Below are 14,007 nucleotides of genomic sequence, written 5' to 3' on the forward strand. Positions count from 1 at the left end.
CACCCAAGGCGGGTGGCACTGTGGCTCTCAGGGCTGGCACCGTCACCCAAGGTGGGTGGCACTGTGGCTCTCGATGCTGGCACCATCACCCAAGGTGGGTAGGACTGTGGCTCTCAGGGCTGGCACCATCAGCCAAGGTGGGTGGCACTGTGGCTCTCAGGGCTGGCACCATCACCCAAGGTGGGTGGCACTGTGGCTCTCAGGGCTGGCACCATCACCAAAGGTGGGTGGCACTGTGGCTCTCAGGGCTGGCACCATCACCCAAGGTGAGTGGCACTGTGGCCCTGAGGGCTGGCACCATCAGCCAAGGTGGGTGGCACTGTGGCTCTCAGGGCTGGCACCATCAGCCAAGGTGGGTGGCACTGTGGCTCTCAGGGCTGGCACCATCACCCAAGGTGAGTGGCACTGTGGCCCTGAGGGCTGGCACCATCAGCCAAGGTGGGTGGCACTGTGGCTCTCAGGGCTGGCACCATCAGCCAAGGTGGGTGGCACTGTGGCTCTCAGGGCTGGCACCATCACCCAAGGTGAGTGGCACTGTGGCCCTGAGGGCTGGCACCGTCACCCAAGGTGGGTGGCACCGCAGCCCTTGGGCACCGGCGCCCGCACTCAGCCCCACGCAGATCAGCCCTGCCCGCCTGCTCTTCTCCTGATGCCACCAACGTCATCAGGGAATCCTGCAATCAGGTGTTCCCAAAAATGCATCAAACAGTGTCAGTGCTGATTGGAGGCATCATGCTAAAACAGGTGACCCATGTGTAAAATGAGGTAGTGTGAATGGGATCTCGGCGTTGTTGTACTTACCACATCAACTTAATAACAATTTTTTTCTAATTTTGTTGAGTATATTGAGGTGTCAGGAATTAAAATCTTCCTGCACTAGATTTTAATTTCATATAACCCAATGGTTATATGAAAACCTAATACCTAATTTCATAGAACCTAATGGTTTCAGTTGCCTTTTAGATACTGAGAGTATCTGTTAATACAGCTGTCTACTCTCCTAGTGGGATAAGAATTTTATCTGTGTTCTCTTGATAAATCGGTTGGGTTTTCTTGGAGGTTTGGTTCTGTGAGTTAAAGTTCAGAAATAAATAGCAGTTAATTTTCACTGAGAATGCATGACAACAAAAGACTTTTTTTCTGGCCGTCTTTGGGTTTTTGTTTTTCTGAAGTGCACTTATTTAAATTCTAGTTTGGGACTACACTACAGGAAGAGTGGGAGCACCTTTGGTCTGTTGTGAAATCAAGTTAATGAACTGGGAAGAAGGTGAGAATTCCTGCTTATGATTTAATTGTAATGTGTTTTTAAGAACTGTGTTTTTCTATTGGGCTTTGCTCTGTAGCAGTAATTAAAGACTATTTCTTGGCTGTTTGCATTTTAAATGCTACTTTAGCCTATAAAAGTTTGCTCTTGGGAAGAAGAAACGTAAAATAAATTCTTCAGTAGTTTCAAAACAGGGAAATATCCAGACAGAAGTTATCAATGCAAGTGGCCTTTTGACTAAGTAGTAGTATGCATGATACCTTCAGTTGCCATTGAGAAATTATTTAAAAATAATCTTCATAGTATTATTTGTAAAGTCATTAAAGTTGGCATGTAGAATAGAAGCTTAATGGATACATTGTAAAATACATATAATAAATTTTGAAATGCGTTTCAGTACTTCCTTTTACTGTAGGCTTTTGTGTACTGTGGAGTAGAAATGCATAATACTTAAGTGTGTTTTGGACTAATGCAAAACCTTATGGATTTTTTCTTCTCTAAACTATGAGGCAAAATTATTTGGTTTTATTTGAGCCTGTATGAAACTGATAAAGCACATTACTTACTCCTGCCAGAAGGATGGCACGGATTTTTCTTTTGGAATATATTTTCATTCACATAAACTTAGTAAAACTCCTCATCCTTCCAGGTGGATATTACAACACTGATAAACCATATCCTAGAGGTGAGATCCTTATTGGAGGGCAGAATGTGACTGTGGGCTACTACAAAAATGAAGCACGAACCAAAAAAGATTTCACTGTTGATGAGAATGGGCAGAGGTGGCTCCATACTGGAGACATTGGAGAGTTTCATCATGATGGATGTCTAAAAATTATTGGTGAGTTAATAAATTCAGGTGACATGTATATGTATAGATATTTATATACACACACATTTTTCAGGGCTGTGAAATACAGTAATGAAAAAAATCTCCATATCTTGTCATGCCATTTAAAGCCTTGCCATGTATCCCAGAGAAGTTCTGATATGTTAATGTAATCTTGTTTGTGTGCTTTAAAAGCTGAATTTTGTTTCATTTTGAAACAGTCTTAACATTGACTCCCTAAGTTAGTGAGACTGGGTAGTAATTAGGGAGTTAAATACAAGCTAACTGAGTAGATATTGTATAATTTTGTATGGTTGTGTTCAATAACCTCAAGTAATTTAGGCATAATTTTTGGTTCCTATTGTTGTTTTTCAAGTGAAAGGTGAACAGTTGCTCTTTAAATATGGATTTAGCCTGAAATAAATAACATTATGCCACCAAATGGTGCATATTTTGCTTTGTGGGTCTGGGCCAGACAGCACAATATGTGTGCTCCTGGCTAACAGTGCCTTTGCATAGTCCTATTTGTCTTCCATGCACATGATGGTGCTGTCATATAGGAAATGCTGTTCTGAAGGGAGAAAATGCATGGAATTGTAATATCCCTTGTTTTATTGGGACAGACAGACTGATAAAATGCATTCTAGAAACATGACATTAAAGGTTTCTGGTACATTCACCCAACATGAGTCAGTTTGGATATTTAAATAAGCATTTCAGAAAAATGTAAAATCAATGTTTGAGTTTTCTATTCTGTAATTAACACTAAATTCCTTTCTTCCTCGGTAGATCGCAAAAAGGATCTTGTAAAGCTGCAGGCAGGAGAGTATGTTTCTCTTGGCAAAGTAGAAGCAGCTCTGAAGAATCTCCCACTGGTGGATAATATTTGTGCATATGCAAGCAGGTAAGAGCAGCTTATACTTTGTTACTGCTCTGTTTTGTCCTCTTGAAACAATTTTTTTTGCCGCTCAATGTGTAGAATTTTTTTAAATCAGCTAAAAAAAAGGCTTTTACTTATAATACAATGGAATAACTATCAAAACTAAGAGATCTGAAATCCAATTTTTATTTTTCCTTTCTCATTTGTTGTCATCAGTTATTGGGAAATACCAGTGATGAGTCTTACTTTCCCCCTTCCCCTATCTGAAAAGCAGCTGAGCTCTTTTGCATTAATTACAGGCATCACTCAAGCACTTTGAGATTGTTACCTTTAGAAGCCCTAGGGCACCTTGTTCCTTGCTGTGTTTACTTGTCATTTGTCCTTCAGAGGAAGTACTGGGGTACCTTGGAGGAAGGTGGGAGAAAAAAGCACCAATGGCACAGTAGCTGGCTTGTGAATTAAAGTTACATTTCTTTACCCCTGCCGTACACCACCTTGAAGCTTGAGAAAAACCACAGTCTAAACACTGTGCAAACACACAATAGATGACAATCAAATGTCATTTCTATTGGCTTTATATGTGTACTAATAAATGAGGTGATAAGGGCTCAAACATGTCTAAAGTTTCTCTTTCTAGAGTTTCTTAGCTCTTACACATATAAATATACTTCAGGTGGTCTTTGTTTCCTGTTGACATTTGACACTGATGTTTGGAAAGGTATTTTGGAGCTTCTGAATGATCAGAAATATTCTGACTCCCGTTAATGTCCCAAAAAGCCCAACTTTACTTTGAAAGAAGCCAGGATAAGCATACCAGAGAATTGCTCAGTGGTAATAAATAAAATAATTAACTTGTGGTTTGTTCACCTGGTTCTCTGTAACTTTGGGGGGTTTGTGCAGTCATTCTGTAACTGCAGTTGTGACAGCTTTGGATCAGTTGGCTGGCATGGATTGGGCCAGCCACTGCTGAGGAAACTTCCATTCTTTTAAGCTTTATTTGTGGTTTGGACTCACTGTGTGAGTCTCACATTTGCTGGCTTTGGCAGCCTGAAGCTGCAGCTGTTCCAAGCACCCTCTGTAATCTGTGGAGAAAGAGCTTCCTACATGTGATTTCTTCTCTTCCAGGATTGCAGTTCACTGTTGGACTTGTGCTACCAAATTTTTGCCAGGCCAACATAACACTGGAGGCTAAAATGCACTTGCCAACCAGACACTTGACTCTGATAGGCCATGTCTTGTCTATTACTTAAAACCAGGAAAACCTATGAGCAATTTTTAAAGGTAACTTACAAACAAGAGTCCAGACCAAGGACAAACAAGACAGGACATTCCAGATTGGTTTTTCTGTTGCTGCTGTACTTTCTTAATGCTGTTATGTGTGTAATGTGGCCTGAGTAGCCATGTAATAGAGTCCCTGAATGGTTGTACATATGCACATTTCATTGTGGGCATGGGCTCACCTCAGCAGTGTGAGCTCAGAGAGGTTTTGTAACAGTGCCTGTGACCTTTCTTGGATCCTGTCTCTCCTAATACTTGGCCTGGGTGATCTCCTGTGCAGGAGGAGTCCTTTATTTGTAGCTGTTCTGTCTCCCACGTGCAAAAGGACAAGGAGGGCAGACTTGTACAAATGAGTTTAATATCTGATTTGACCTTAGATTTTAGGGTGCAAAGCTCCTCTGAACACCGTAGTAGGGCATCAGAGTTGTTTGCATGATATTGCCACTTCAAAAGCTGTATTGACTTCAGACAAAATAAATGAGATAAGGAATAAAAACATTTGCTGAAAGGAATGGTGATTAGAGCTCTGTCAGGGGAGACTCCTACTGCTTTATCAACACTTCACCCATCCAAGACACATGAAGTGGGTTTCAAGCATCGAGTCAGGAAAATGAGTAGCTGTTACCTGAGGAATGAGCAAACATGGCAAAAAACCTGAGGAGGTCCCCAGTAATCTCAGGGAGATGAGAACCAGGCTTTACAGAATAGAAGCAGTGGTATCTATGTGTAGTGCCATTAAATATGTTTCTGACCACAGGTCTGAGAGCCTTACGTGGGTAGAACCGTAAGCACAGCAAGGGAATGAGGCTGCCTAGTGTAGGACTGACATTTTGGCAAAATCTTTCATCATGTCAGAGATGACTTAGGAGGTCTTGAGGACCAAAGTCTGAAAATTTCCACTGAAAATTACTTCCAAGACAAAGGTACCAAGTGCAAAGGATCAGCATAAGGAGCAGCGACAGGGCAGTGACTGCTCGAGAGGGAAGATGTACCTTCAGGATAACTCTCAAGAGAAAACAGTGCTTTAGCATTTGAACTGCAACAAGTGAAGATTTAACTTTGTGGCGCAGAATGAAAAACTACATGTACCAGGAACTGAGTGCTGCAAGGTGTTCTTTCCAGGAAAAAAACAATTGGATGAACCTGTTTGTCCAAAACAAGTACACTTCTACTGAAGAAGCTGAATTTTAGATGAACAGAAAGTTTGATGCTTACCCAGCCAACTGATTACTCCTGTGTACTGTTTATCCCTGGAGACACTGGTGATATTGCAAGACAGGATCTTGAGCATATCAAAAGACTATAGGAACCAGGAGTGAAACAAGGGGTTCAGTGCAGAGTACAGCATGAGTGTGCATGGGGGAAATGGGGCAGAGGCAAAGGCAGAAGTTGAGATGCAGGCAGTAGTGATAGTGAGGCTAATCTGAAATCATCCCTTAATACATTTTCAGGAAGAGAAAAATGAGAATGGTTTTGTGCTGGCAGGCAAAGCTTGTGATAGTGCTGCCAGGGAAGTCTGTGTTTATAATGGACGTTGGTGCTGTCTTCTCAGCTCCTGTCAGATGCCCATTATCATTCATTCCAGTAACAAAGGAGAAAATTGTGATGTGCAGTAACCAAAAGCATATTTAGAGGTAGAATCTTCAAAGTATCTTGAAGACCTTAAAGAATATAGTACAGTAATCTGCATGCTAGGGCTGAGTTTCCATATTTTGTATTAGTGATCTGTCTGGTGAGAGTTGAAAAGATTTAATAATTCTGTAGATAGTTAAGATGGAAGGGAACCAAAGCCACAGTGGAGGATAGGATGAGAATTCAGAGCAGGCTTGGCTAGGTGGAGATTTGCTTGAAAATAGCAGTGAGTTGAAAGAGAGGAGTTGTAGATTATACTTACAGCTAAATAAACTGCAGAAGTTAAAGGTGAGAACCACCAGCTGGTAGCAATTCTGTAGAAGCTGACATGAGTCCACAAGTGCCATGCTGTTATAAGAAGGTAAAAGGCATAACCAGATGTATTGCCTACAAAATGCACAATGATCTCTTTGCTCTAACAAGTATTAAGGGGTCTGAGTTCCACATGTAGCCCATCTGAAGAGATTGACCTCATGAAAGGAATCCAGAAAAAAATGGCAATGTCTGGGCAGAGACCTGTGATGACATGAATTGGGAGGAAAGGGCACTGCTGATATGTCTAAATAAACCTAGAAAAGGAAGCAAGACTAAAAAGCTGACAAGGAAAATCTGTGAATGAATAAATAGCTTCTGTGGAAAAGAGGGGGACATCTTTGAGGTAAATTTCAAAGAGGAAGAGTCAGGAGTTGCCATCAGCAGCAGCTTATCCATGCTATGAATGATGAAGTGTTGGCATTAGTGCTTGCTGATGTTTAAGCAAGGTGTAGACAAACATCTCTTTGATGTATCTGACCCTGCTTCAGGGCAGATGAATTGATTAGGAGCTCTTCTGAGATCACTTTCAACTCTGGCTCTGTGATCTGCTTTGTTAGAATGTGTCAAGCTGCTGTGTGAAGTTCTGTGCACATTTTACCTAAACTTTGCACCATCAGAAAAGCTTTGAATACCTGTTTTCAGAGTGAATTGTGCTTCAGGGCCCAAAGACTTAGAGATCACATCTTCCTGTGCTCTGGCATGTCAGGAGCAGACAAAGAGTGCCAGCAGCAGAGTGAGTGTATGGACAATCACTGGAAAGAGAAAGAGAAGTCACTTCCCTTACAGAAGCAGGCATCCTTTGAGATGTGTTGTGCATATGCTCATTCCACAACCTGCTGTCCAACCCCTCTTCACTGCAGTCCTCTACTCCTCTACAGTAACTGGACTCTGCAGTTGAGAGGAAACTGAGGTAGGGAGGCCTCACACCAGGCTCCATTCCGGGCTGCCAAACATGAGCAGAGGCATCGTGTGGGTGCTGCTTCCCAAAGCTTTGGGCAGAGACACAGTGGAATATGCATATGGACAGCACACCTTGAAGCAATCCAGTTACTGTAAGGTAAGTAGCTTCTCTTTCTACTTACATTTAAGCAGGCAGAGGTAATTTGTGTGCTATTTCAGGAGGATTATCAGGTGAACAAAAGCCAGCTGTTAAGAGCAATATCTCTGTGTGTAGTGTAAAACCCCCAGCTTGAAATGTTGTTTTTGAAGAGTTGTTTACTTTGCCAAATTCATACTAAAGTACATTGTGCTTCTCAGTTTCCATTCTTATGTCATTGGATTTGTTGTGCCAAATCAAAAGGAGCTCGCAGAACTAGCCCGAAAAAAAGGATTTAAAGGAACCTGGGAAGAGATCTGTAACAGTCCTGAGATGGAAAAAGAGGTTCTGAAGGTGCTGGCTGAGGCTGCTGTGGCAGGTGAGTGCCTGGGTAGATGGTGTCAATCTTGCAGACTGTAGTGTCTGTGAAATAGGTAAACATAGGCCCTAAAATATTTCCTTGTGTGTGTATATTTCATTGAACCTGTATGAAGTGAGATTTGAAAACAAAAACCCCCAACAACAAAAGATTAATTGGGTCAGTTCTTTTGTCTCATGAAGCTTCTTTTAGTGTGGCCCATAGCTGAGGAAAGAATATAAAACCAGTGAAGCTTTCCAAGTACAGTTCTCTGTGTGTATGTGTGTTCTCTAAGATGTCCTGTAGTATCTTGTTGGCCTTGCTGCTGGTCCAAAACCAGTGTGGGCCAACTATAGATCCATAATCATAATGTGCATATTAGGTATGGGACAGTCTCGCATGCTGCTCTGATGTAAAAGTTGTTTTCATTTCTTGTATAACATTGTTCTAAACACAATTAAGTACTTTTAAAAGATTTGATGAAAGGTAGTATTTGATTCAATGCTTTTGATGTTATTTTATATTTGGTTTTGGTTTTCACGTTGGTATCACAGGCTTTACCTTTAAATACTATGGATTTTAGTGACAAATTGCAAAAAAAACCCTGAAAACCCAAATCTAGTAATCTAATGCCAAAGGGAGAAAAAGAGGCAGGAAAATCTAAAAATGGCAGGTTGCACATGATAAATACACATTTGTGTATATTTTTGAAATTCAGCTTGAAAGGAGAGTATTTTTTTATCATTGTTATCTGTTGGCTACTTTTCTTAGTTATTTTCTTTTCTCATATCTGAAACCACAGCAGAAATTGTTGCAAATGGTAGTGTTTTGTGCTGAAGGTGTAACATGGAGAGCACTGCTCTCTTTCAGTACAGGGAAGAGCTCCCATATGAACTGAATTCCCTTGATCAATGTAGAACTATGAGGAAAAAACAAACTCCCCCATTTTTTTTAACCTAAGAGTATGGATTTCAAGATATTCTCTCCAGATGATGAGTACCATTATTCTGATATAGTAGAGTTTTCTCAGGCCTTCTGCTGGTCAGAGTGACCCTGAGGTGTGTTAGAAAGTCTCTGTTCCCAGCCCAGCAGTTGAAGAAGGAGTCAGAACTCTTCTGTTCTTGTTCTCAAGGTTGTTTATTGTTTCTTATCTATAAAATTCTTTCTCTGGTCTGCTGAGGTCCATTCAGCAGGTCAGACAGAGGAACACTGGCTGCCCTCAGGGCAGTGTTATCTTTTATACTAAAAACTACATGTACAATATTTACAATAACTTCCCAATACCTATTACCTGTGTTAGACAGTGGGATTCTACCTTAAACTGATCCGAAAGTGCCAGCATCACAGTAGAAAGTGGAGGCCAAGAAGAAGGAGAAAGAGGAATCTGTGTGTGTCCAGTCTATCTTGCCTCTTGAACCCCCATTCTAAAACAACCCCAAAAATCTATTTTTCACCCCATGACCAACTATTATTCTACTTAGATTTTCATGGCTTGCAGATCCTCATATAAGGTTGGTAATTTTTTCCATGGGTCATAATCAAAGTCACAGATGTCCTGGGCTCTGTGCCAAGGTCTGTGAGCCCCCTGGCAGGGTTTGAGCCATCCAGGGCAGTCAGAGGGATGTCCTGAATTCCAACAGACTTTGTTTTGAGGATATCATTTCCATGCACTGAGGAAGTGCATGGAAGTTAGGGAGCTGCATAGATACCTGAACAGCTGGGCTTTATTCCAGTATTTCTGTGGAAATTGGACAAACAAGTGCTAGCAGATTCTGTCCTTCTGCTTGTGACCCCAGAGCTGGTCAAACCAACCATGGGGAGTTGGAGGGGCACTTCTTCATTCAGGTCACCTGTGTGAGAACATGATTTCTCCTTCTGCGCTTAACTTCAGGAAAACAGCTCCATTTAGGTTCTGTATTAAAAATGTTTCTTTCCACAGCCAACCTGGAGAAGTTTGAAATCCCAGTGAAGATCCGTCTGAGCCCGGATCCCTGGACCCCAGAGACTGGTCTGGTGACGGACGCGTTCAAGCTGAAGCGCAAGGAGCTGACGGCGTTCTACCAGCCGGACATTGAGCGCATGTACGGCACCAGCGTCAAATAGCCCCTGCCCGCTGCTGCTCTGCTCAGCTGGCCCCAACAGCAAATACTTGAATTGCCTGTCTCAGCCCGACACTTGGGATCAGCACACAAAACCACCACTCCTCGTTCCCGGCGTAAACTGCTCTTTCTAATGGCGTCACCGCGATGACCGGCGAGTTTGGTAAAATGTTGTGGCAGCAAATTTGGGTGTCTCCTTTTCTCCAGTTTTCTCTGCTACCTTGTCAGTCTGTGGATTTTCCCAGGTCTTTTTGGGAAACCATGATTCTGAAGCCTCAAGTTTTTAAACATTTATAAATCCTGTATAATGTTTTATTTGTATCTTTAAAATTTGGATGTATATAGAGAGAACTTGGCTATATAAGAAATGGTTATACTGGGGGCCTTTTTTACCTAATTATTTAAAGATAAGAAGGTATTGATGTTGTGACATTATGCACATTGAAAATGCTTGTAACAAGGTAATCGTTGAACAGAGGACCAGGTCATTTGCTGCTGTGCTATTTTTCTGTGTAAATCTGAGGGAGAAAATGTTTGACATTCCAGCTTGTGTAATGCACCTTCAATATGTGCCTAATGGTTACTTTTATTTTTATGTGAAAATGGAAGGATGGTCGTGGCACAGCTCTGCCTCAAGGCAGGTAGACTTGCAGGTGTTAGTTGAAGCTCCTTTAATACAGAAGATGCTATTAACACAGCAGAAGTTAAACCTAGGAATAATCTCTCAGATACAGAAACTCCTTTTTTAAATAGCTCGTGACCATTTCATCCAGAGCTGAATTCTGTAGTGCTACTATGAACTCTCATCATTAATTTCACCTTATACTTTACAAGCTTGACTGTGTCCTTTTAACAGAGGGACTGTAGCAACCTTTGTCTTTTCTCATTAGGTCTGGACATTACAGTGGATTTCCTCTTTTGTTGTTTATTAAGGTTTGGCAAGACCCCTGCTCTGCCCTAGCTGCAACCCAAATCTTCCTGGGGGGATTTTTAAAGTCATAATGACAGTTATGTTCTCAGCTCACACAGTGCCTAGCTGCCCTTTGTGCCATTAAAAATCTCCCTTTGATTCTCTGTTCTTTTGTGTTGTACTTTTTGCTTTAAAAACAGATATTTGAAGCATTTGTCAGCCAGAGTTATTTATGTTGCTTGGTTTGTTACATCTAATTCTTGCTTTGAGAAATAGTCTCAATTTCTGTTTCAACAGAGATTCATGGATATTGTTTGAAAAAATATGGGGACTCATTTCATCTTGAGTAAGAGCATTCAGATTTGTTTCAGATGTGAATTTTATTTTCAAAATATTTCTGGAAAGAATATTCAGGGTTACATGAGAATGTGAAAAGGCATACATTAGTCAACTTTGTGATGAAGCAGATACTAAAATGGTTTTAATTTGGAGATTACTCTCTTGTGTATCATTTACTTGCAGTACTAAAACTCAAGGTCCTGATGCTTACTTAGTGCCCTGCTATGGTAGCACATAGCCATGCTGAAGCTTGATTTGGGAGAGGGAGTTCCTGCTGATTGTCTTTGTGACATGAGGTTTGGGGAGGTGTTTGATGTGCAAATTCTCATTTTATAAACCTCTGAAATATTGTTTTAATTAATGCTCTCCATTGACTATAGAAAGCAGATTCATAGGAGTTGAAGGCTATCAAGCAGGTTCCCTGATGAAATTATGGGGTGGTTTGTGCTAATTATGGATTTCCCCTGCTGCTGTCCATGACAAACTGTTAACATTTGGTAAATTTGGTGTAAGTAATCAAATGAAAATAGAAGCAACAAAAGGAAATCAGAACCATGTTTTTGAGATTACTGCCTTTAGATATCCAGATCATGAATGAAAAACCTTGTGACAAATAGAGATAAGACAATGTTGAAAAATGACTGAAGAATCCAAATGTGGAAAAATTGCCAAGGCTGTAGGGAAGTGTCACACCATGTATTAGACATTACTAACAATTAAATTTCTATCTGTGCTCCATCAACAGGTTCTTAAATAGAACTCAGCACAGACTGTACATTGTTCAAATATTTTTGTGATTTTTAGTGAAAAATAATAAATTGCAGAAGTACTATGTATATCACTTGGTGCATTGTGCAGCAGATTTAAGAAAATAAATCTGCTTTTGGTTAAACAAATCTGAAGTTAGTGTTTTGTTCTGCTAAGGGTTTAAATCCCCTTTTGAGAAATTGCATAAAGGAAACTTTTAAAAGAGTTTGGAAACAGTTTTATTTTCCTTTTTTCTAATCCAGTCACAGGATGGGGTTGCTGTCTAACTGTGCATTTGATTTTACAGTTCAGGGGGTTTTTATGTTTAAAATGCATATGATATATATATAGTTTCTCTTTCATTAGGCATTAAAATTCATTGTGGACATTTATTTCTTCTACAGAATGTGAAAACAAAGCAGTTCATTAAGTTCAGTCTCAGTGCTGGAGATAGACTTTTAAAAAATCTTTGTGATGAGTGTGGGGCTTTTTCTTTTGATTGATAGCAGAAGAGAGACTCCACTCCTGCTGGACTGTGAGTGTTTCCATGTCCCACTGAGGCCACCTGTGCTGGGGGCTGGGATGGTCACTCAGGCTGCAGCTCAGGTGTGGGGCTCCCTCCATCCCTCCCCTGCTCCTCTGGGCTGCCAGGTCCTTCTGGCTGCTCCTCCTGCATTGCTGAGCACAAGGACAGCTTTGGAGGGGTTTGTTCCAGCCCTGCAGAGATGCACTGCTTCCCAGCTGGGAATCTCCTCCATAATTTTTAATTTTTTTTTTTTTTTTTTTTTTTTTTTGTGTAAGTCTTCCCATGCCTGAGTAACAAGAACAAAAGTACAGAAGTACCTGCTGGAATGCACTGCAGTGTCCCAGGGGCTGAGGGCAGCTGTGCAGAACTGAGAAATGTGTGTTTGGGAGGAGTGCTCTCTGTCACATGGGGGATCTGTGATGGAAAGAACTGTAACTTTCAACAATCTGAGTTCAAACTAAGAGCAAGGGGCATATACCTCACCTGAAGGGCCCCCAAAAGAGGGGGTTTTTAACAAAACTTTTGTAAATAAAAACTTATCAGGTCTCTGAATCCTTGAAAATTGTAACTACTTACTCTCTTATGAAAAATCGTATGTATTTCATTATTAAAATGGTTGACCAAGAAATTCTAGGGATGCTGTGAATATCCTTTAAATTTCACAATTCTTTAAAACATTTTCAGGACTTTAGGCTGTCATTCAATCTAGATGTTCATTCAATCAATCAGTTCTTTACAGAGCATAGGATTTCTGGGTAGGTGAGAAATTCAAAAGTTACATGTCAGAACAGTGAGTTTGCTGCTGCTGCAGGTCTCCCAGAGGCAGGAGCACAGCTCAGAGGGGAGCTGCAGCTGAGCAGGGACATGTCCTGCTGGAATGGCAGTGACTGCAATGTGTGACTGGAGCTAAGAACATAACAGGTCCTACATCCCACTGCTTTACAGACAGATGCAGGGAAGGGTGTGGAATCCAAACCCTGCATTAGGAGCAGCCTGTAAAGCTGGTATGCAGAAATTGCTATAGGACATAAAACTCCTTAGCAATAACCTTTGTCCTGCTAAAAATCACAACCTTTTTATTCTGTACTAAAACTACATTTAGGTGATGCAATGCAGCATTTTTAATTTTTATTACTGTGGTGTATTAACTACTTTGGACTTGGTATAAAATAGTGTACATCTCTTTCTTTACTGGTAAGAGGAACAATTTTCAACTTGCCTACACCTTGGACCAGGCTGAACATGAATTGAATGACCAATTGTATATTGTTGTAATGGGTTATTTAATGTAAACTCATTTTCAATGTGATCTTGGTTGTTACTATGAACTGCCTGAACATTGTATACCCTAATTGAGTTATATTGTATGAATTATTTATTTGTAATTGGATATCATGTTTCAAAAATAAAATTAATTTCACAAATTGGGTTCTGTATATCCATTTTTTTTCAGTGATACAGAGTTGATAATGTAGAAATGTGTTCATTATTGTCAAATGTTTCAAATACATGTGACCATTTTGGACTGAATGCAGGAGCAGAAATTACCCAGGTTAGTGTGGATTTTTACTGCAGGAAAATGAATAGTGTTTGACCAATTTTTATTTGCATATGACCTGCCATTTACCTGGGTGTAAAAGCACTGGCTGTGGGTAATGCCTGATGTAAAGCTGTAGGCTTATGACTTTTTTTTCCTATCCAAGTGTGCTAGGACTTGTATTTAGTGTGTAACTTCCCTTAAGTTTGTGTGTGAAGGGTCAGATACTAGATGCTTGCAATTGGACTTCTTAAGAG

At 40.7% G+C, this 14,007-nt stretch overlaps 1 protein-coding gene across 3 annotated transcripts in view; it reads left to right on the forward strand.

Annotated features, from left to right (window-relative positions):
* ACSL3 (acyl-CoA synthetase long chain family member 3) overlaps positions 1-13,641 on the forward strand; it is a 51,555-nt gene extending 37,914 nt beyond the window's left edge. For 2 of the 3 annotated variants that reach the window (XM_063166796.1, XM_063166797.1), the window contains exons 12-16: positions 1,193-1,267; positions 1,914-2,105; positions 2,883-2,997; positions 7,456-7,613; positions 9,532-13,641. In XM_063166796.1, coding sequence (XP_063022866.1) covers positions 1,193-1,267; positions 1,914-2,105; positions 2,883-2,997; positions 7,456-7,613; positions 9,532-9,695 — 704 coding nt within the window. In that variant the 3' untranslated portion in view covers positions 9,696-13,641. The other variant, XM_063166798.1, reaches the window with a different exon arrangement.
* Positions 13,642-14,007: the final 366 nt, after the last annotated feature.

This window comes from Melospiza melodia, chromosome 12 (genome assembly GCF_035770615.1).
Source record: "Melospiza melodia melodia isolate bMelMel2 chromosome 12, bMelMel2.pri, whole genome shotgun sequence".
NCBI classification, from domain to species: Eukaryota; Metazoa; Chordata; class Aves; order Passeriformes; family Passerellidae; genus Melospiza; species Melospiza melodia.